This window comes from Euprymna scolopes, chromosome 24, assembly GCF_053919585.1.
Source record: "Euprymna scolopes isolate OS-2025 chromosome 24, ASM5391958v1, whole genome shotgun sequence".
In the NCBI taxonomy this organism is placed as follows: Eukaryota; Metazoa; Mollusca; class Cephalopoda; order Sepiida; family Sepiolidae; genus Euprymna; species Euprymna scolopes.
In genome coordinates, this window is record NC_136505.1 from 9451655 (window position 1) to 9476056 (window position 24402).

The 24402-nt window shown below is 34.8% G+C and overlaps 1 protein-coding gene across 5 annotated transcripts in view; it reads left to right on the forward strand.

Moving 5' to 3' along the window:
* The window catches only part of LOC145246580 (stAR-related lipid transfer protein 3-like), a 261902-nt gene that overhangs the window by 83495 nt on the left and 154005 nt on the right, over window positions 1-24402 (forward strand). For all 5 annotated transcript variants that reach the window (XM_080108192.1, XM_080108193.1, XM_080108191.1 and 2 more), the window contains 4 exons: window positions 17707-17804; window positions 18820-18967; window positions 19817-19900; window positions 22845-22922. In XM_080108192.1, coding sequence (XP_079964318.1) covers window positions 17707-17804; window positions 18820-18967; window positions 19817-19900; window positions 22845-22922 — 408 coding nt within the window. The remainder of the gene's footprint in view (window positions 1-17706; window positions 17805-18819; window positions 18968-19816; window positions 19901-22844; window positions 22923-24402) is intronic.

Here is a 24402-nt window from a genome sequence, read left to right on the forward strand (position 1 = left end):
TTATATAAAAATAAATAATTTTTATAATTTTTTTTTTTTTGTCTGTTAAATTTATGCCACTAAACTGCACATTTAGCTTTATTTTTTGTAAGGGCACTTTTTAAGGTTTTTTTTTTCTTTTTTTTTTGTAAATAAAGGAAATTTTCGATTTGCTTTTTTAAGGAGTGGGAGGCTTTTTCGATTTGCTTTTTATTTATCGTTTTATGTTTCTAATGTATTCTACCCCCCCCCAAAAAAAAATTTAATTTGTCATATTTGGGGGTTTGTTTTGTTTATTAAATTGTTTGAAAGTAAGAGAATGTTCTTATAAAAAATAATTCAATTTATCATTATTTTATGTTTCCAATGTAATTTCTGCCCCCTACCAGAAAAAAAAAACAAATTGTATTTGTCAGATTTTGCCCTCGCCCTCAATCGCCAAACTTGAAAAAATGCTAGAGGTGACATGTCTTGTTGAACGTTTGGTGGCCAAAAATTGAGTGCTCATTTTACGTTAAATTTATATAAAAAAGTGATTCCCCACTATAACATTATTTTTTTTTTTTCAAAATTTCTTCTCTCATAATATTTATAAAGGCTGTTTAAATGTATTAGGCTGAAAAAGTAGATCTCCATTTTTTTTTTTTTTAGGGGTTAAACGCCTCTGGGTCACGTCATATAAAGTTACCTTTTTAATTAGAAAATTAAGTTTGTAATCGATAAAATCAACGCAAAAAAAGAAAAAAAAGTGTAAATTGTGGAATTTAGGGGGGCAGTAGATCTTCATTTTTTTTAGGTATTAAACGACGCTGGATTAAATGGTAAAAATTTACCGATTTCTGTATTGCCGTTTAAGCAATAAAATAAAACAAACAAATGAAATCTTTTCAGTTTTTGTTTTCATAAGTGTTTTTTTGTTGTTGTTTGAATATTTAAAAAAATAAAATAAAATAAAAGCCAAACATTTTTCTATCTACATGTAATTATTTTTCCAGCTAGAAACTTAATGAAATTACCAAATGATATTTGGTGAACATTTGTTTTTGTTTTTTTTTTGTTTTTTTTCATACATAGCATCAAGGGGCAACTAACTCTAAAAAAAAGTTTTAAAGAAGGGTCCTTGTTGGAAATATTAATTCCAAAAAAAATTAAATCAAATATATTATTAATCTAAATTTTGTTTAAAATTTATTGAATAACAATTTTAAATAGAATACTTAAAATAATTCTGTCACTAAAAACATTAACTAAGATACCGCTATTTAATAAAATCGATTTTTCTTAATGTCATATGCAAATAAGGTGATCTCTTAATTGTATATTTTTGCATATATGATACTATGTATAGAAATAAATGAAAGATTAAAGTAAGACACGTTTTGTATATATTAATCAAATTGTGAACAAACAAGCTAACAGACAGGAATACGAATTTATATATATATATATATATATATATATATATATATATATATATATATATATATATATGTATATTAATCCAAACCAAATTAAAAAACCCAATGCAAGCAATGAGTGTAATTCTCATTGTTGGTCAGGTCTCAGAAGTTTGGTAGAGACCGTTCCGTGTGCGCAAACACACACAAAGTCACTTATATATATAAATGACCTTGTGTGTATTTTGCGCATACGGAACAGTCTCTACCAAACTTCTGTCAATTTTTGGTCAATGTACTTGAAACGATATATAGGATATTTGGCCTGTGGACCAAATTCGATTTGGATTTTATGTATCTATTTTCAGTATTTACTTCAACAGTGCTCGATACATAAGTTGAGCTAGGTTTAAATTTTTAAAATATATATTGCAAGTAAGCTACACAGAATTTTCCACGTTTTATCCTTGTGAGGGTTCGTCAGGCTATTGCAATAGCTTGACGAATCCTCACAAGGATGATATGCAGTTAATCGTCCCAACACACACACACACACATACATATGAGAGAGAGGTTTCTAATCGGCAGTTATTTCTGCTCATCCATGTTGCAGTTCATTGATTTTGGAGTTCTTTCTTTCTACTGACCAGCTGTTCGATGTAAGCATGTCATGAGTCCCATTAGAGGCTAAAATGACATAGCAACAGTCACAATCATGTGATAATGAAACAAAACAATGGGGGGGGGCTGTTTTATGGTGTGACCTTAAATATTAAACCAAGCGTTTAGTTTCCAAAAACTGTTCCATCGTTTTAAAGTAGATATACCAGTTTCTTATTTGCTGTGGATTTCTAAATTCTTACTCTCTTTGCTTTTCCTCTAGTGTGTGCATGTGTGTGTGTGTGGATTTCTCTCTCTGCCTCTACCTCCCTCTCTCTGCCTCTACCTCCCTCTCTCTGCCTCTACCTTCCTCTCTCTGCCTCTGCCTCCCTCTCTCTCTGCCTCTGCCTCCATCTCTCTCTGCCTCTGCCTCCCTCTCTCTCTGCCATTGCCCCTCTCTCTCTCTCTGCCATTGCCTCTCTCTCTCTCTCTGCCATTGCCCCTCTCTCTCTCTCTCTCTCTCTCTCTCTCTCTCTGCCATTGCCCCTCTCTCTCTCTCTCTCTCTCTCTCTCTGCCATTGCCCCTCTCTCTCTCTCTCTCTCTCTCTCTCTCTCTGCCATTGCCCCTCTCTCTCTCTCTCTCTCTCTCTCTGCCATTGCCCCTCTCTCTCTCTCTCTGCCATTGCCCCTCTCTCTCTCTCTCTCTGCCATTGCCCCTCTCTCTCTCTCTGCCATTGCCCCTCTCTCTCTCTCTCTCTGCCATTGCCCCTCTCTCTCTCTCTCTCTCTGCCATTGCCCCTCTCTCTCTCTGCCATTGCCCCTCTCTCTCTCTCTCTGCCATTGCCCCTCTCTCTCTCTCTCTCTCTGCCATTGTCCCTCTCTCTCTCTCTGCCTTTTCCTCTCTCTCTCTGCCTTTTCCTCTCTCTCTCTCTCTCTGCCTTTTGTCTCTCTCTCTCTGCCTTTTGTCTCTCTCTCTCTCTGCCTTTTGTCTCTCTCTCTCTCTGCCTTTTGTCTCTCTCTCTCTCTGCCTTTTGTCTCTCTCTCTCTCTGCCTTTTGTCTCACTCTCTCTCTGCGTTTTGTCTCACTCTCTCTCTGCGTTTTGTCTCACTCTCTCTCTCTCTCTCTCTCTCTGCCTTTTGTCTCACTCTCTTTCTCTCTCTGCCTTTTGTCTCACTCTCTTTCTCTCTCTGCCTTTTGTCTCACTCTCTTTCTCTCTCTGCCTTTTGTCTCACTCTCTCTCTCTCTCTGCCTTTTGTCTCTCTCTCTCTCTGCCTTTTGTCTCACTCTCTCTCTCTGCCTTTTGTCTCACTCTCTCTCTCTGCCTTTTGTCTCACTCTCTCTCTCTCTGCCTTTTGTCTCACTCTCTCTCTCTCTGCCTTTTGTCTCACTCTCTCTCTCTCTGCCTTTTGTCTCACTCTCTCTCTCTGCCTTTTGTCTCACTCTCTCTCTGCGTTTTGTCTCACTCTCTCTCTGCGTTTTGTCTCACTCTCTCTCTCTCTCTCTCTCTGCCTTTTGTCTCACTCTCTTTCTCTCTCTGCCTTTTGTCTCACTCTCTTTCTCTCTCTGCCTTTTGTCTCACTCTCTTTCTCTCTCTGCCTTTTGTCTCACTCTCTCTCTCTCTCTGCCTTTTGTCTCTCTCTCTCTCTGCCTTTTGTCTCACTCTCTCTCTCTGCCTTTTGTCTCACTCTCTCTCTCTGCCTTTTGTCTCACTCTCTCTCTCTCTGCCTTTTGTCTCACTCTCTCTCTCTGCCTTTTGTCTCACTCTCTCTCTCTGCCTTTTGTCTCACTCTCTCTCTCTGCCTTTTGTCTCACTCTCTTTCTCTGCCTTTTGTCTCACTCTCTTTCTCTGCCTTTTGTCTCACTCTCTCTCTCTCTCTCTCTCTGCCTTTTGTCTCACTCTCTGCCTTTTGTCTCTCTCTCTCTGCCTTTTGTCTCACTCTCTCTCTCTCTGCCTTTTGTCTCACTCTCTCTCTCTGCCTTTTGTCTCACTCTCTCTCTCTCTGCCTTTTGTCTCACTCTCTCTCTCTGCCTTTTGTCTCACTCTCTCTCTCTGCCTTTTGTCTCACTCTCTCTCTCTGCCTTTTGTCTCACTCTCTCTCTCTCTCTCTACCTTTTGTCTCACTCTCTCTCTACCTTTTGTCTCACTCTCTCTCTCTACCTTTTGTCTCACTCTCTCTCTGCCTTTTGTCTCACTCTCTCTCTCTCTTTCTGCCTTTTGTCTCACTCTCTCTCTCTCTGCCTTTTGTCTCACTCTCTCTCTCTGCCTTTTGTCTCACTCTCTCTCTCTGCCTTTTGTCTCACTCTCTTTCTCTGGCTTTTGTCTCACTCTCTTTCTCTGCCTTTTGTCTCACTCTCTTTCTCTGCCTTTTGTCTCACTCTCTCTCTCTCTCTCTCTCTGTCTTTTGTCTCACGCTCTCTCTCTCTCTCTCTCTCTGTGTTTTGTCTCACACTCTCTCTCTCTCTCTCTCTCTCTGCCTTTTGTCTCTCTCTCTGCCTTTTGTCTCTCTCTCTGCCTTTTGTCTCTCTCTCTGCCTTTTGTCTCTCTCTCTCTCTCTGCCTTTTGTCTCTCTCTCTCTCTCTCTGCCTTTTCTCTCTCTCTCTCTCTCTGCCTTTTCTCTCTCTCTCTCTCTCTGCCTTTTCTCTCTCTCTCTCTCTCTCTCTGCCTTTTCTCTCTCTCTCTCTCTCTGCCTTTTCTCTCTCTCTGCCTTTTGTCTCACTCTCTCTCTGCCTTTTGTTTCACTCTCTCTCTGCTTTTTGTCTCATTCTCTCTCTCTGCCTTTTGTCTCATTCTTTCTCTCTATCTCTCTCTCTGCCTTTTGTCTCTCTCTCTGCCTTTTTTCTCACTCTCTCTCTCTCTCTCTGCCTTTTGTCTCATTCTCTCTCTCTGCCTTTTGTCTCATTCTCTCTCTCTGCCTTTTGTTCTCATTCTCTCTCTCTGCCTTTTGTCTCACTCTCTCTCTCTGCCTTTTGTCTCTCTCTCTCTCTCTGCCTTTTGTCTCACTCTCTCTCTCTCTCTTGCCTTTTGTCTCTATCTCTCTCTGCCTTTTGTCTCACTCTCTCTCTCTGCCTTTTGTCTCTCTCTCTCTGCCTTTTGTCTCTCTCTCTCTCTCTCTCTCTCTGCCTTTTGTCTCTCTCTCTCTGCCTTTTGTCTCTCTCTCTCTCTCTCTGCCTTTTGTCTCTCTCTCTCTCTCTCTCTCTCTCTCTCTGCCTTTTGTCTCTCTCTCTCTCTGCCTTTTGTCTCTCTCTCTCTTTTCCTTTTGTCTCTCTCTCTCTCTGCCTTTTGTCTCTCTCTCTCTCTCTGCCTTTTGTCTCTCTCTCTCTGCCTTTTGTCTCTCTCTCTCTGCCTTTTGTCTCTCTCTCTCTCTCTCTGCCTTTTGTCTCTCTCTCTCTCTCTCTCTCTGCCTTTTGTCTCTCTCTCTCTCTCTCTCTGCCTTTTGTCTCTCTCTGCCTTCTTTCTCTCTCTCTGCCTTCTTTCTCTCTCTCTGCCTTCTTTCTCTCTCTCTCTCTCTCTCTCTCTCTTCCTTCTCTCTCTCTCTCTCTCTCTCTCTTCCTTCTCTCTCTCTCTCTCTCTCTCTTCCTTCTCTCTCTCTCTCTTCCTTCTCTCTCTCTTCCTTCTCTCTCTCTTCCTTCTCTCTCTCTCTTCCTTCTCTCTCTGTCTGCCTTTTTTCTCTCTTTCTGCCTTTTTTCTCTCTGTCTGCCTTTTTTCTCTCTGTCTGCCTTTTTTCTCTCTGTCTGCCTTTTTTCTCTCTCTCTGCCTTTTTTCTCTCTCTCTGCCTTTTTTCTCTCTCTCTGCCTCTACCTCTCTCTCTGCCTCTACCTCTCTCTCTACCCCTCTCTCTCTCTGCCTCTACCTCTCTCTCTCTACCCCTCTCTCTCTCTGCCTCTCTCTTTCTTTCTCTCTGTCTTTTTTATTTTTGTTTCTCTCTCTCCACCCCTCTCTCTCTCTCTTTCTCTACCCCTCTCTCTCTCTCTCTCTCTCTCTCTCTCTCTCTCATGGAAAAGAAAATGGCAAAGAGAAAAACAGAGGTTTTTCTCTTTGCCATTTTCTTTTCCATGCTCTCATTCCACTCCCCTTGCCCCTGCCTTCTTTTTTTCACTACTTCTTTATTTCTAACAAAATCTCAGTAATGGATACCAATACAAGCCATGGAATCTGGAATCCAGTACAATTTGTCATATCACTTAGGAAGGTGTCAACTTATGGCCTGAATAACAACCTTTGTTCAGTGGATCGTTTCTGCTACATATTGTGTTGACATTAAATAACCCTAACCTCCCAAAGTGTTGATATGCCATAAAATAGATACGCACGCGCAGCTCAATTTTCTCGTTTCCACACCAATGCAAAACTTAGTCAAAAGTTTTTTTTTAATGTTAGCATAATCTAGCTCCTGAAAAAGACTATTTAAGCAAATTTCTCATCCTATGGCTATGAACATCGAGATACTACACTTTCAATTATTTATTTGCAAAACTGAACCCAGTTAGCTCGGGACTATTTAAAAGTGTATGCGTGTGAGGAGAGTTGATGGTCATCCTGTCTATTCTACACTTGAATGGAGTCTGACCACGGCTACCGAGAGAGAAGGTTGGTTTAGATTTGAGAAAATATCAACTATTAATTAAGCTTAAGAGGTCTTAGGAACAAATTAAAATTTAGGGGATTTTAATTGGTTTTATAATGATTATGGATCAAACGTAGATTCCATGAACAAAGCTTCTTTCTTAGAAGTGCACACCTGTGGAACACTCTTGCGTTTGCCTGTTTCCCACCTGACTACAACTTGGATGTCTTCAAGTCCAACATAAACAAATTCCTGATGAACCGCCCCCTTAAGTAAGACACTTTATCAAATCTCCAATACTAACGATTACTACGATACTATCCCATTGATTACTGTACACTCAATAACTCTTATCCCCGAGTGGCTTCCGGGCCTTGATAAGTGGTGACTACCTTGTAAAAAAAAAAAAAATTCAATGTAAATCTGAAATATTTAAATTTTCAAAGAGGATAGTTTGCTCATATTATACCCCCCCCCCCAAAAAAAAACTTTTTAAATATTCCAAACAAACTGAAATTTAGAATATTTATTAATTGGTATCTAATGCCTATTATTCAAATTCCATGAAAATCAGAACTATCTGAATTTTGATAAAGGATATACACCACCACCACCACCACCACCTTTTAATTTTTTTGCATAAAATTAAATTAAACGAAATATAACCTTCATTTAGACCCCTTTTTATGCCTAGCAGCTCTGCTCCAAAATTCCAAAATTAATAATCAGCAGGAAATTAGATTATTATTGTTGATTTTAATTTTTTTTTTTTTTTTGTAGAAAAATTATTTATTTACACTTATTTTTAAAATGTAAGTTTAACTTTTCGTTGTATGCCCAAACAATGTCAATAACATTTGTAGCAAATAAGTTGAACTATCAAAATAAATTGCAAAATTTGACTAATTTGCATATTGTGAAGGTGGCCATCTTGAATTTATCAGGTTGACCATCTTCTCATTGAAATTTGTCATTTTCTCATGCACATATTATTTAATTGCTGAATTTATTTTGGATATTTGTGCTCATATGTCTTTTCTTGCAAACTAGCCGGGAGGATGGGGGAGGGCAACCTTGTCGGTCATAAAATACACTTACATATATTTTAATTCATTCAGATTTCATATTTATTATTACAGAGTCAATTCTCTGTTGAATATCATATTGTACCTAATTTCAAAAGTAAAAACCTGACTTGGGTGACATGAGCTAGAATCGAAACTAAAACATTTAGCGTTCCAGATGCATTCCCTCATTTAGCACTCCAGCCACATTTCCTACCAACAAACAGATAAGAAAGTTTTTAAATTTAACGACTTTTAGCTATGATTAGTTTTATGCTTGCGCACAAACTTAATACAAATAAGTTAAAATGAACATTTTGCATTTCCACTTGCTGATATGTCTGTACGTGTTATTAATCGATCCAAACAAAGATTTTATTCGTTATAAACCACCTTTGGTGTACGATTACTATTTCCTGTTAATTTCAGTGCTATGTGACCAATAGTTTAAGAGTTTATCAGTTAAATATTTACACACACCACACATGCACTGTTTTATTTATAAAAAAATAAAGACAATTATGCAGAAAATAAATTGTGAATTTTTAGTGCATAGTTCACAACTGAAAATTGCAAAATTCAAGACAGTGTTTGCATTTCATTGTGAAATAATTAACAAACAAAATGCATATGATAACACTAAAGGGTGATTCACAATTATCAGACCAGATTAGTTTGATGAGTAGATGACAAGAAACTTGGTTATCGTATTGATTCTGCCTATGCTTTTCAAATTTATCATCCACTCTACAACAGCTATGTTTATTAATGTGTATGTGTATGTAATATATATATATATATATATATATATATGATTGCAACGTCTTGTCAGACGAGTGCCACTCTTTCAGACACTTAAAGTTCATGAGCCCAAAAATGACTTCCATTGCCACAAGACCATTTTAATAGACAAGTGCCTGAGGGAGTATCTGTACACCGATGATGTTACAGAGTCTTAGCTTTGTATGACAGCTAAGTCTCTCTCTCGGTTCAAAATGTTGAGATCCAGCAACAAGCAAGAGCAAGATAGCCAGCAACACATTAAACTGCAGACCAGCTTAATGCGGGTACTGCTCTCCCACTTTCTAGTTTTTTAAATCAGAGATTTGCTTCTCCTAGAAAGGTTGCCTTCACCACAGCTTACGGGAGCCCTCTTCACCCCAATATATATATATATATATATATATATATATATATATATAAGTTATAAAATATATATGGCAATTAAGCTACCTTTGTGTGTGCTATTTTAGTGGTGAGCATAGATATCTAGTGTTCTGACCTACTTTAAACCTAGATTAAATGTGTTTTTTTTGTTTTTTTAAATTATTTTTTATTTTTATTTTTTATGTTAGTTTATATATATATGTATATATAATAATTTATGTATATGTATGTTTATTTCATTTATTTATTTTCTATTGTTATTGTTAATTTTTAAATTATTTTGTATCGCTATCCTAGAGTAAAGTTTATCCTGTGGACACAGTTGTTCACTATTTCTTTCCTACAGTTTAATAGATGTTGGGGTTCTTTAAAGTATAGGATAGCAAATTTTTCATGAAGGCATAATCTACATGGATCGTCTATGTCTCTATATGTATTTGCTTGTCTTACTATTTTCCATTCGACTACCGGCGAATGTCCGCTTTCTTTGAGTTCCCATTATTTGTTTGCTAGAGTTATTTTCATTCGGTGTTTTTTTATTTTTGAATGTACTTTTGTGGTCATAATATTAGGTTTTGAAATCTAAAGAAGTCATACCTACATAATATTTCTTGTTATTCGGGTTTTCTTTCGCAAATATTGTGACCTGGTAAACTATGCTTTTGGTTAGACATTTATTTTGAAGTGGGCAAAGTGTGCGGTATCTGCAGTTGCATTTATCTTGTTCGTTATTAGTATTTTTATTTCTAGTATGGTTGTCATTGTCCAGAATTGGTTTATTATTTTTTATTATTATTTCTACTAGTTACATATGTGTCCTTTGTGTTTGTTTTATTTTTGTCATGGTGCCCACATTTTTTATTGTTTATTTTGTTGTTGTTTTCATTGTTATTATGTGCTTTAATTATCATTTCGAAATTTTTGCAGCAGCTGTATGATAACTTTAGGTTATTTTTATTGAAAATTTTGTGTAAGGGCTTGGTTATGGGGAAGTGTTTTTCGATTAGATCTAGAAATTTCTTGCCAAGTTTTGTTTTTAACATCTGATTGTATGGTGCTGTATACCAGATTATATTTCTTTTTCTTCTATTTTTAATTTTATTATAGTTATTGGTGTTTTGTTGCTTATATTTGATATCAATATTTTTCTATCCACTATTTTTCAGGGCTGTTTCGTAGATATTGATTGACCTGTTAAATACATTTTCATCGCTTGAGTTATTACTGAGTCTACTTACGATCGAGTTAGAAATCTGTTTTATAATTGATGGTGGGTGATTGGACTTAGGGTTTACGTATATTGGGTTAGCATTATCTTTTAAGTAGGGTTCATGTGTTTTTATCTAAATTTAACGTGACGTCCAGGAAGTTTGTTATTTTTATGTTAGCTAGTACGTCTACTTTTAGGCCTAATTTTTTTCATTTCGTTGTGTATGATTTTCTTAAAGTTATCTCACTTGATTTTGTTGGAGTTTTTTTATTATAGCTAGTCCATCATCTCTATATAGGCCAATATCCGTAGTATCAAATATGCTTGTGAGGGTATATAGAATGAATAATCCCACAAGATCTGATGTCTCTGCAGAATCCAGGGGCCATCACCAAATCAAACAAATTTTTCATTTTAGTTTTTATCCATTGGTTATTGTTATTTACTAGAACTGATTTTCTACATTTTTTTAAAAATGTGGATTTCTTCCGAGGATATATCAGTGTATGCCTCGGCAAATTCCAGGGCAATGTTGAAAAGTTCTTCAGATATCGAGGGATAGAAGTCTATGATGTTGAACTGTATAAACGTACATTTATTTTTGTTTTCTATATTTTTAAACGAAGTGATTGCTTCAGCAGTATTTGCCCAAACTAACTTATCCTTGGCAAAATCTTTATTCCTCTTTCTCTTAAGTCCATTTTTTTATCATCTATAATGTTTTTCTTGGCCTTTCTCTGTGAAATAGACCTACTACCTTAACTGTTCTGCATCTACTGATCCAAGAACTTTCTTCCATTCATTCAATGTGACCATACTATCAAAATTTCACACACATCTATATTATCCAGATTTAATCTTCCTTTGAGGTTATCAGAATTAAGCCCATCTTCAGGATCTAGATTACACATCCACTGTGACGAAAATATAATTAAATAAATTACAACTTCATTGTCCATCAAATTTAAACAAGAATATATGCATCACTGTTTAGCATAAATTAGAAAATATATTAAACAAATATATACATTTTTTAATATATTTTCAAAATTATATTAACCCCTAATGCATAATTTATCTTATATTTCTAATGAAAAGAGTATGTCTTTGAAAATCCATGGATTTAAGGATTTTTTGTTATTATAATTCCTTGTCTGAATTTTATGGATCAAGAAATAAATTTATTCAATCTTATTTTCATAATTTATTTTACATATTTCTTTGATTGCTATTATTATCGTAATAGGTTCCAATTTAAAAATAATATTTATAATTCTATTTATACACGCATACAATTTAGTGACTAATAAAATCATTGGCCGAATGCATTTCAAATGTTTAGAATTGGTCAAGTAAATAACAATTTAGACAACTCTGCCCTGTTTTCAATCTATTTCTGTAAGTAAATGTTTTCTAGGGGGATTTTTTCTACCTTCTATATTTATTTATAACTTTTTTTTGTTATACTTTCCAGTTTAAGACGTTTTCTCATTTATTTTAACTTCACTGATTTAAATATTATTTTATATGAAAATTAGTATGACTACTGAAGCATTTTTACTGTCATTTTTGACATATAATGTATACTTGTATCTTCATATACATAAATATAATAAATATAGCAAATTTTAGGATGTCATTGACTTACGATGAACCAGTCATAAAACGATTTGACATGAGTCAGCCATGTCGAATTACAATTAGAATATTAAACCGTTAAATAATAATTTATCAACATTTCCTTTACTCGTTATTTTTTAAATCAGATTTAAGTCATAGTTTATTACTATTTTCTCTTCATTTTTTTTTAACATTACAGTATCGCACTGTCTTATACCAAAATTAAAATCCTAATATATATGTATTTTACAAGCATGTCTATATAATTAAAACGTGTGTGTGTGTCTGTAAATATTTAACTGCTAAACTCTTGAATTGTTTGCCACATAACACTAAAAATGATAGGAACTAATAATCCTACATTAAGTATAGTTTATAATGAGTAACATCTTGGTTTGGATGAATGAATGGATAATGTGTACAGAAATATTTTACTTTTTTATTACTTTTTTATTACTTTTGCACATGCGCAAATTCATTCGTAGCTGAAAGAGTTCATGTGAATTCATTCAAAGCTGAAAGTGTTCATGTGAATTCATTCAAAGCTGAAAGTGTTCATGTGAATTCATTCATAGCTGAAAGTGTTCATGTAAATTCATTCATAGCTGAAAGTGTTCATGTAAATTCATTCATAGCTGAAAGAGTTCATGTGAATTCATTCATAGCTGAAAGTGTTCATGTGAATTCATTCAAAGCTGAAAGTGTTCATGTGAATTCATTCATAGCTGAAAGTGTTCATGTGAATTCATTCGTAGCTGAAAGTGTTCATGTGAATTCATTCGTAGCTGAAAGTGTTCATGTGAATTCATTCATAGCTGAAAGTGTTCATGTGAATTCATTCGTAGCTGAAAGTGTTCATGTGAATTCATTCGTAGCTGAAAGTGTTCATGTGAATTCATTCATAGCTGAAAGTGTTCATGTGAATTCATTCGTAGCTGAAAGTGTTCATGTGAATTCATTCATAGCTGAAAGTGTTCATGTGAATTCATTCGTAGCTGAAAGTGTTCATGTGAATTCATTCGTAGCTGAAAGTGTTCATGTGAATTCATTCGTAGCTGAAAGTGTTCATGTGAATTCATTCATAGCTGAAAGTGTTCATGTGAATTCATTCGTAGCTGAAAGTGTTCATGTGAATTCATTCGTAGCTGAAAGTGTTCATGTGAATTCATTCGTAGCTGAAAGTGTTCATGTGAATTCATTCGTAGCTGAAAGTGTTCATGTGAATTCATTCGTAGCTGAAAGTGTTCATGTGAATTCATTCGTAGCTGAAAGTGTTCATGTGAATTCATTCGTAGCTGAAAGTGTTCATGTGAATTCATTCGTAGCTGAAAGTGTTCATGTGAATTCATTCGTAGCTGAAAGTGTTCATGTGAATTCATTCGTAGCTGAAAGTGTTCATGTGAATTCATTCGTAGCTGAAAGTGTTCATGTGAATTCATTCGTAGCTGAAAGTGTTCATGTGAATTCATTCGTAGCTGAAAGTGTTCATGTGAATTCATTCGTAGCTGAAAGTGTTCATGTGAATTCATTCGTAGCTGAAAGTGTTCATGTGAATTCATTCGTAGCTGAAAGTGTTCATGTGAATTCATTCGTAGCTGAAAGTGTTCATGTGAATTCATTCGTAGCTGAAAGTGTTCATGTGAATTCATTCAAAGCTGAAAGTGTTCATGTGAATTCATTCGTAGCTGAAAGTGTTCATGTGAATTCATTCGTAGCTGAAAGTGTTCATGTGAATTTATTCATAGCTGAAAGTGTTCATGTGAATTCATTCGTAGCTGAAAGTGTTCATGTGAATTCATTCGTAGCTGAAAGTGTTCATGTGAATTCATTCGTAGCTGAAAGTGTTCATGTGAATTCATTCGTAGCTGAAAGTGTTCATGTGAATTCATTCGTAGCTGAAAGTGTTCATGTGAATTCATTCGTAGCTGAAAGTGTTCATGTGAATTCATTCATAGCTGAAAGTGTTCATGTGAATTCATTCATAGCTGAAAGGTTTCATTTAAAAAAATCTTTCATCTGTTGATAGCTCAAATGGTAGGGAATGCGACTGGAGCACTAAATATTTTGGTGTCGAATTCGATAGAGAATTGGCTCTCTAATAATAAATATAGACTCTGCATGAATTAAAATATATTTTAGCTTATTTTATGACTCAGCAAGACCAGGCCGCCCCTGCTACTAAGAAAATAAAAAGCTATTGAGTGAAATTTTTTTTTTCTTTTTTTTTTTCTAATTTTGAACAGGCTGAAGAGTACATAATGAGACATTTTAGAAGAGTAGTTTTAAGAAATTTTTTAGAAAGTATTGTTTTCTTTAAGGCGACAAACTTATCGTTCCACCTTGTATGTATGTGTATATATATATATATAATATATCATTTTATATTAGGTGTATATATATATGAAATAATAATTATATACATGCTTGTTAATGTATGCTTTCTCCGATCGCATGTTTTTGCTGGCCTGGAAGAATGGTATCATTATGAACAGACATATACAACACTATCCCATAAATAGGAAGTGAGACCTGGGAGGATGATCTCATTATAACAAAACAGATGCTACATTAACCCCACCCCTCTGAATTGAGCATTGCAATATAGTTGCATATTGAAAGATATTACAATAGTACATAAATAGAAATAATAGTATAGTTTCGGCTTCAGACAGACTCGTACCAGATCTCTATTAGTAATGCATATGAAAATCCAGCTTCTCATATTCAGAATAGTAAAACTAAGGCATCAGATCTTGCATGTACTGAAGACTCAATATAATTTCAAATTAATTCATAACGAACGATATTTGCTACAAAAACAGTAGCAGAAATTCACTATGAAGTAAACGACTATTAGCAGATGAAACAGCTTACTTATCTTCTAGACTTGTATATAATTATATTTTTTCAGCTGTTTTCACTTTGTATTTCATTTCAATCTCCAGATAATGCCAGGTCATTAGGAGAGAATATGTACTGTTTCAGGGGCCTTCCTCTCAACAGCTTTTCTGCATATCACCCCCCCCCTTTCATTGATTCATCCATTATCTGAATTGCATTTAAATCAAACAAACTGTTCAATATAATCAAAACCAAACGTTTAATGACTCTGTTTTCTCATGTCGTTAAATAATTTAGCATATCATATCGTTAAATAATTTAGCATATCATGTCGTTAAATAATTTAGCATATCATGTCATATAACGGGTGAGCATCTCGCATCTCCATGTGCGAACAAAAAAAAAAAATACATATACTAGGTGCCTTAAATAAGTTTCCAGTCTTTTTTCATATGGGCACTTTTATTGATATTACATACATACAAATCGAGTTCCCTTCGAAGTAATCTCCTCCAGCTGCAATGCACCTTTTGTGTCATTCAAATAACTTCTGGAAGGCCCCATGGAAGTCCTCTTGTGTGAGCGTGTCAATCACCTTTGTCACAGCCTCTTTTATCTCAATTGCCTCATAACGACAGCCTCTAAGGTTTTCCTTGAGTTTATGGAATAACCAAAAGTCACAGAGAGCGAGGTCTGGACAATAGGGAGAGTGAGGAACTGTCTTGATGTCCATCTTGGTCAAATACCCGTCTAGCTGAATCCACTGTGAAAAATTTCCCCCAATCTATATCTGTGCCTAAATCAAGACGCAGATTCCATGAACAAAGCTTCTTTCTTAGAACTGCACGCCTGTGGAACTCTGTTCCGTCTTCCTGCTTCCCTCCGGACTACAACTTGGTTGTCTTCAAGTCCAATGTTAACAAATTCCTAATGAACCGCCCCCTTAAGTAAACATATCAGCAAATCTCCTCACTAACGTAATGTACTTGCAATAACCCTTATCCCTGAGTGGCTTCCGGGCCTTGATAAGTGGTGATCACTGTGTAAAAAAAAAAAATTAAAAAAAAAAAAAAAAAAATAGTCTGTAACAAGACCTGGTCCTGGTTTGAAAAGTGCTAGCCTTTTCTGACGGAATCTCATCTTGAACTCTCTTAAAATAGTCTTCCTTGTTGATTGCCTGTCCAATGGGAATCCGGTGCATGTAGATCGTGTCTGTGCTGTCGAAAACATGAATCATCAAGTTTCTGAGTAGGTTTGCTGTCTGCCCTTCTTTCCTCTGTGAGAGCCAGCATGCTTCCACTGGGAACACTGTCGCTTAATCTCTGGATCATAGCAGTAAATCCAGCTTTCATTGCAGGTCAACAGGGTATCAAGAACTGCAGGATCGGAATTGATCAGCTCGCCTATCATGACAATATATTTCTTTCTGATTTTCTCTGGGCACTCTTGGGACAATCTTCATGCAAATCTATCATATCTTCAGTTTAAATATCAAATAATTGTGTGTACAGTTCCCACACTGACATCAAACTTCGCACTTATTGTTTCTATTGACATACGATAGTCCTTATTTATTTAGCCAATCAACTCTGGTGTTTTGACTTCCTTACTCCGCCTACACCTCTCATCAACCTTCAGACTCCCTGCCTTCCTTGAATCTCTTATACCACTCAAAAGCTGATGCTCGATTCATGCAAGATGGTCCAAAAGCCGTCTGTTTCTGTGGCATTTTTTTCCAAGTTTAAAACAGAATTTTATTGCATATCATTCTTCTAAAGTGTCCTTGCATCTACATTACATTTTTGAAATTCAGCAGCTGTGACAATCAGTTTTTAGTAAGCTGAATTCCAAGTATTCCAATTCCTGTAGTAGCCATTCATTTGAACCTGAAATCATAAAAATTGGTCAGTCCTCTCATAAGATGTATAGCAATATAACATATTGAATTTTGAAGAATCTACAACAATTTTAAATGCCTTTACAAAAAATAGTCTGGAAACTTATTAAAGGTACCCCATATAGAAATGTAATGAATAAAAAATAAATAAAATTTACAATGAAAGAAGAATGAAAAGTGTCTTAATACTTAACTGCAGAGTCATAGTAAATCTGACCATCTCTTCAAATTGATACGGATGTGTGGCATGTAAATACGCTTCTGATGACCAGATTTAATGTGAAATGCTTTGTTGTTATTTTCATGGCAGGTGCTCATCTGGGCTCCGGTCTGTTAACCCCCCCCCCCCAAGCCAGCCAAACACTCGTCTAGCTAAAAACGCTGTCAATAATTTCCCCCACTCTTTATCTGTGCCTGGACCTGGGCATGGATTCCACGAGGGGAGTTTCTCTCTTGGAACTGCGCATATGTGGAACTGTCTTCCGTTTGCCTGCTTTTCAGCTGGTTAGTGTGGTTGTCTTCAGGTCCAACATGGATGGGTTCTTGATGAGCCATTCCACTTAAGTTAACAAGTTTGCCAAATTTCTATTGCTGGCGATTGCTTTATTGTCCAGTCGACTACTGTACACTCTTTCACCCTTATCCTTGAATGGCCTCTGGGCCTTGATAAGTGGTGATACCTATGTAAAAAAAAAAAAAAAAAAAAAAAAAAAAAAAAAACGTGTTCAGAACCGTTTATTTATTATTGCTAGATACAAGGGGCGTTCCAAAAGTAATGCCCCCTATTTTTTTTTTATTCCATCGGAATGAATCAGAGGGAATTGCAAATTGCATTATTATCATGACTGAACTCTTGAATTCACGACTCGAAACTTTTAAGTTAAAAGTTTCATCTCTCTGTTGCAGATATTGATGGTGTGAGACTCTAAGAAAGCAACCACTGGACGTGCATCAGAAGCAGAGATACGTCAATGAATTTCTGGCAAAAGTGCATTTAGAATGATGGTGACTATGTAGGAAAATAAATTATGGGCCAGAGAAGTTGCTCGTTTTAATGATCCCACTCCTGTCTTCGTAACTCTTTGACTTAAATATAAGATGGTTTAGTTTTGGAACGACTATTGTGTGTGTGTGTGTGTGTGTGTGTGTGTGTGTGTGCGCGTGTGTATATATATATATAATATGTGTGTGCTTTTTTTTATGTCATCTATGCTCAGTGATATTAATTAGCAAACACGTGTAATAAAAACAGTTCGTATAAGGTCACATAAACATTTTTGACTTGTGTGCTCTACTACATCAAGCAAACAAACTTTTGATCTAAGAAACAGATTAAGTATGTTTCTGTATTTTTAAATTTTTTAGGCTATCCAGGATTTAGTTGTGAGGGTGAAACGCGCCCAGCAGGCTGGTGCTATCATCTATTCTGGAATTACATCAGAACAGGCTGCGAGGAACACCAGGTAAATATGAAACTTTAATCAAGGCTTCTTGTTTTGCTTTCTTGTTGTGTGTGTGGGTATGTCTTAAAATTATTTTAGTCCTTATTTATTGTCTCCCCATGCGGGCAAAGTTAGACACAAGGTTGGTTTTTAATATGGGGACTAAAGTCAAGAAGTTTCCTCTTCCGTATCGAACTCCTAACATTGCCAAAAGAGATCAAACTACAGCTGTAGACTTGACATATAAGAATGGCTCCACTTCTACTGACAGGGAAATATTCCTTTCTGAGGTCATCCCTCCTGGCTTCACTAGAAAACACTGAACCGTCTGAGAATGGGAATGAAGCAGTCAAAAGTTATGACCAGATGGGGCTACAAAACTGATGCAACCATTTCCGAATGTGGAAAAGAGAAGCATGCAATGCCACACTGCCTTGTCTGTCCTCTGCTGCCCAACTGGTGCGACTTCAAAGAATTTGAAGAATACAACAATAATGCAAAAGACTGCGCATAAAAAAAAAGCAAGAAACGCAAAGAACAAAATTGGCCACAAGTCTAACGTTTTTATTTCCCTGATTTTCGTTTTTTTTTTTTTTTTTAACTATAATTCTTTTTAATGATTAAATTTTTTTAAAAATATAATCCTTTTTAATGACTAAATTTATTTTAATATTTTCATGTTAGATTTAATTATTAGACATTTTTTTTTTTTTAGAATTGACAACTGATTAAAATGACTAATTGTTGAAATCAAAATGCATCATGGTAGATTTAATTTTATAATTATTTTTTAAATATGATTTTTTTCGATTTTGTTTTATTGTATGCTATTTTATTGATTATTTCAACAAATATCCTGTTCATAGTAAATTTTTAAATTGTTTAAGTCCAGTAGATAAACACACATAAACGCACACAGAACAGACACATGAAAAGTCATCACAAAACTTTATTAATATAGAGATTTGCTTTGTCTTTTTAATTTTTAATTTTATTTTATTTAAAAAAAAATTTTTTTTTTTTTTTTTACCCACAGGATGTCCAACTTTGCAACAAGCAGCGTAGAGGCTGAAGTTGGGGTTGAAGGCCCAGATGGTAGAATGTCTCCTGTACGGCGTACTTTCTGCCTTTTGGTAACCTTTGATATAATCTTCACCTTCATCCTCTGGGTGATATACACACAGGTAATCCGTCCACAATAATTTTATTCAAACGTAAACATTGTGTGACATTCCATGAGTCGCAAGTGTTTCCCATACTGAATTTTTGCGTAGGAATTGTATTTAGGAAAACCAGAGTTTAAAACGAGTTAAATTAAAAAGAATTAGTGCTAGACAATTGGGTTACAACAGGCTTGATTTCATACATTAGAATCGATGAAGAACGGTTACAAGATCGTGCAGCATCATCTTTTGATTGATGATCTAACAGATCAAGTCCAAGAATCTCTACTTTTATATAAAAGTCATTTTGTGTGTGTGTGAGTTTCTGAAACGGCTGAATCTATCTTTTGCAAATATCACACAAAGGTAATTTATATTTCTGGCAGTGTTCTTAGATATGTTTTGTACAGAAATTCATCCAACAAGTATCGAAAATCGAAAAAATCTGATCTTAAAAATAGTCTTTCTTCTTTTATAGATAAAAAGAATTTTTACAGGGGAATATTTTAGGTTACACCGATGTAATCTTGGCTGGTATAACATAAACTATTCCCCTGTAAAAATTCTTTTTCATGTATAAGAGAAAAAAGACTATTTTTAAAATCATCAAACCCAATTATCAGCTGACATGATATTGTAAACAAACACAGATGGAATTTGATGAACGATGGCTGCTTTGCTTGGAATCGATACTCACATAACTTTAAAAAACATTTTTTAATGCACATAGGTCACGAATGAATATGTAAAACAAGATAAATTGTTTTTGACTAATTTCCTTTAAAATAATTTATGTCAGTAAATAGTAATAATTTCGTTTTATTTTATCATAATTCATTTGGATTGTCTTTATTTTCCTTGTCTTTTCAGCTAAAGACGAACAACACTGTCTGGGAACCGTACGTAGAAGAAGTACTACATTACAATATACAACATTCGTTGTTTGACATTGTGGTTTGTAATCGTTTAGTTTTTGTCTTTTTTTTTTTGTTACTTTTTCGATTAATAAAGGACAAGATTTATACTGATTGCTTAATTTCCAATATTTCTGTAAAACTTATTAAAACATTTTTATTTAACTGCCTCATTTAGTATGATAGAACATTCACGAATAGGGCAGGAGACTGGGGTTCAATTCTTGGTAGAGTTATAGTAAAGATTGAGGAAATGGTATTTTATGGCACATTGTTAAACATTCAGCATTCTAAGCTGAGGATCAAGAGTTAGTGGAGCAATTCAGGAAAAACAGTTGTAAACTCTCTAACATCTTGGTCTCCTAACCAATGAAAAAGGAACCTTTAGAGCAGGGTTTCCCAAACTTCTGGCCAATATGGAGCCCCTGAGTAGAGAAAAAGGTTTTTCATGGAGCGCTAATAAGATAATTTTTTAAATAAATATGAAAAAAATTAATTTCAAATTTTAACACTTACTAATGATAATGTTAACAACCATTTTTGTTTTTGGTTAATCAAAAATTGTTTCATTTTTTTTTTTTTTTTTTTTTGTTAATTTATTTTTTATTTTCATTTTCATGCACCATCCTGAAACTCTTTACACCTGTAGTTATGTATTATATCTCTTTCCAGTTAAAAAAAAAAATCAAAAGTTAAATGTCTGCAGCCATTTAATTTTTCAATATAAAGCATCTAATTCTCCTTAAGAAAAAACTTCTGGAGCCCCTCAACCTAGGGCTCCGTGGAACCCACTTTGGGAAACCCTACTTTAGATCATCTTCAGCTACAGTCTCTCCATTTATTTTATTGTATTATTTGATAAATTCACAAAATTACATTAACATTATGATTTACTTTCTACTGAAAAAAACTTTCCATTCTTCCTCCGTGTGCCTATCTTAAGGCAGAATTTCCATTAACAGTTTCTTTCCACTTGTCAACATTTGTTAAAGGGTTAATGCAGGAGATTGATTGTCAGATTAATTAAGAGGAATATTATGAGAGGATTGAAAATGGTGAATTGAATGAATAAAGCTTGATTACTTATGGGGATGGCTTATGACTGAATTATGATACTGAATTTAAAGATAACCTGTTGTAGTCTGCAGGGAAGTAGTCCCATGGTAATGTGTTCCACAGATGGGAAGTTCTTGGAAAAGAAACGCTGTTCATGGAAATTCTACCTGATGCTAAGAAAATTCTTTTTAATGGTAGAAAGATGAGTTCTTGCTGTGAATGTATTATAAGGAAGAACCAAAGATTTGTTATATTGTGTATTAGGGAGTCTGTTCTCAATTATTTGATTTGATTTTCTTTTTTGTTCTTTAATTCTTCTTATCGACTTCTTATCAGGCTTGTGACTGTCTAGTTAATGTCTATTTTAACGGCGTGTTTGTCTTATCTCTGGATATGGGTGGGTCAGGATATAGAATAATACTCATATGTGATGTACCTGTTTTCTGTTACTCACTCTTGGGGAGATTCGCCAACATCTTGAGGAAGCTGGTTCTGTTATAATCATGCAAGACAGGAACTCAAAATGAAAGGTTGTTTTATATATTTTTTATTCACTCCCTCCCAGCGTTTTCGTCACAGCAGACTGGAGAGAATGGCGATCTTTGCCTTGTGGGGAGACTTGCTCAATGCATCCTATCTCTTCAACATCCTGAACCCAAACTCAACTAAAATTAACTAAATTACTCAAAACCGGAACCCTTAACGCGACAGATCCGGGCCCCATCTACCTAGCTTTCAGTGCAGCCGACCAGTCACACAGTTTGATTCATGTCACAGCATAACCCTTTGACCTTCCTGCACCTGCAATGCTTGCCACTTATTGTTTCCCATGATTCAACTTTGTTATACTGATAGATAGATACATGAATAGTGCTTTCTAGCTGGCGTTGCCTGGTGATTATATAACAGATTGAAGTTCGGGTAGTGTTGAAACTGCTATCTTCAGGATAGAGATTCAGTGCCTGTATCCACTGCACCATAGACCCCAAAAGCAAGCCAGAGGATTAGTTGGCCAAAACATGGTGAGACAACAACTATGGAAGTCAGTAATTACTGAGGATACAGTTAAGACTCAGAATTTCTATCCTGTTGCGGTTAACCACCTGAAGGACGAAACGTGGTGAAACAACAACTATGAAGATAACAGTCTGCAAATCTAATATATAAAAGGCTATATGTCTGTCTGTCTCCATACTTTCAAACTTTATCTCTTCCAAAACTAAAAGTCACAGAGTGGCGTTAGGGGCCTCAAATGATTGGATTTTTTATGGACCGTTCTTTTATGAGTCTCTAGCCAGTTAAAATTTTTTAAGGGGTCAGAAATGGGTCAAAATTGACAAAAATCGTTATCCATTTTGTACATTCATGTTAGTCTATTTTTAATTTTTAATCAGTTCATACGCGTGTCACGTCACCACAATGGTAACGCCACCAGCTTTGACTGCTACAGTTTTGCTTTTTGTTTTGATTTTAGCTGATGGCATGCAAATACTTCTTCTTTTTTTTTTTTTACTTCTGAAATCATGACTCTATAATAATATATACGAAATCTGGACAAATTAAAATATTTAAGTGTAAAGCCGCCGTCCCTTCCTCCTGCTAGTAAATAAATAAATATACAAATTACTTATCTCAAAAGACTTCAATAAAATATATATATATATATAAAACGTTTTACTTCTATAAAACAAGCAAACCAAAACCCATAAATATTTGAAGAAATAAAGAACTTAAAGAATAAAGACTTTTCGAAAATTACTGGATTCACCATTAAATAACCCAAAAATGATTAATATGGCATTAAACAAAACCAAACATGTTTTTAACAATTACTTGCCTGCAAGGTCACAAAAATACACATATTACCGATTGAGTTTTCCATTTGTATAGCTCATCTCTTAATTCACTTTTTGTCTCATTTTTTTCAGATGGCTGCTGCTTCTAGGTTTGTGCTATTGATCCTTGCTTATGCCCTTTTTAGAATACAACATTGGTGGATGGTTGCAGTGAGTACTTTTCTCCCCATTTTTTTTTTTTTACTTGCATTAACATACTTTGGTTTTTGTCCAAAATTCCCTCATATTAAAAAAGAAAAATAAAGAAAAATCCGTATGATGTACATACTCATGATGAAACGAAAATATCATATTCCAAAAATCACATAAATTGATCAATTAGTTTTATTTTTTATAAAGAAAATCATTTTTAAGCAATTAATGGAGATTTATAGGCATTACAACATAAATCTTGTAAGCTTGAATTGGTTGAGTTATCTTTTTTTTTCTTTTTTTTTTTAAATGACAGATAAGACAGCCGCTCTTTGGTTATTAATAAATAAAGTAGATTCCATGAGCAAAGCTTGTTTCTTAGAACTGCACGCCAGTGGAACTCTCTGCCGCTTGCCTGTTTCCCACCTGACTACAACTTGGACGTCTTCAAGTCCAACATAAACAAACTCCTGACAAACCGCCCCCTTAAGTAAGACACTCTATCAAAACCCCCAATACTAATGATTACTACAATACTATCTCATTGATTACTGTACATGCAATAACCCTTATCCCTGAGTGGCCTTCGGGCCTTGATAAGTGGTGACCCCCCCCCCATGTAAAAAAAAAATTTTTTTTTTAAAAAGTAAGAAGAATTGAATTAAGATTGTTGATGGTTATCATGCAAAGACATAAATATTTATTTTCAGCTTAAATTTGAAATGACATTTTCATTATTTTATCAAGTGTACTAAATAAAAATACTTGATCAATTTATGTGATTTTTGGAATAAGATATTATCATTTTGTCATGGGTATGTACATCATACAGATTTTATTTTGTTTTTGTTTTTAATATAGAGGGAATTCTAAGCAATAACCCGTATGACATTTCTAAATTTTTTAGATGAGTATTGGTTATTCATATTATTTCAATTCATCGAACTACTGTTCTCATTTTGAGTGATTTTCGCAACATTTTGGTCGATGTAACAAGGACCTGTGGTACAGTAGTTAGAGTACTTGGAAAAATCAGTTGTAAAAAGTGATATTCTCCTGAAGGTTCAATTTTCAGTGTGGGCAACAAAAAAATACAATTGCGAATTACTTAGGACCTCTATTCAGTCATGGCTGTGAACTAAATGAAGGGTCCTGTTAGAAATTCTGTCCAAATTCCCGAGTTCAACAGAAACATTCCCGAGTTTGACAAGATACACCTGAAGAAGGTTGGAGATTACATCGACCGAAACATTGTGAAAATAACATTCAAGATGAGAACAGTAGTTTGAAGAATCCAAATTATATGAATAACGAATATTTTAGTTAAGAAATTTTCATTGAAAACTAAAAAATTAAAATACCACTTTGTTGATCAAATACCTCTTCAAAGGAAAATTTTATAAATATAAAAATGACTATATTACACAAATAAAAACAACAGAACAAAAGTGTATACTTATGCCTGAGCCAAATCTTATCTTGGCCTTACTTCTCCATA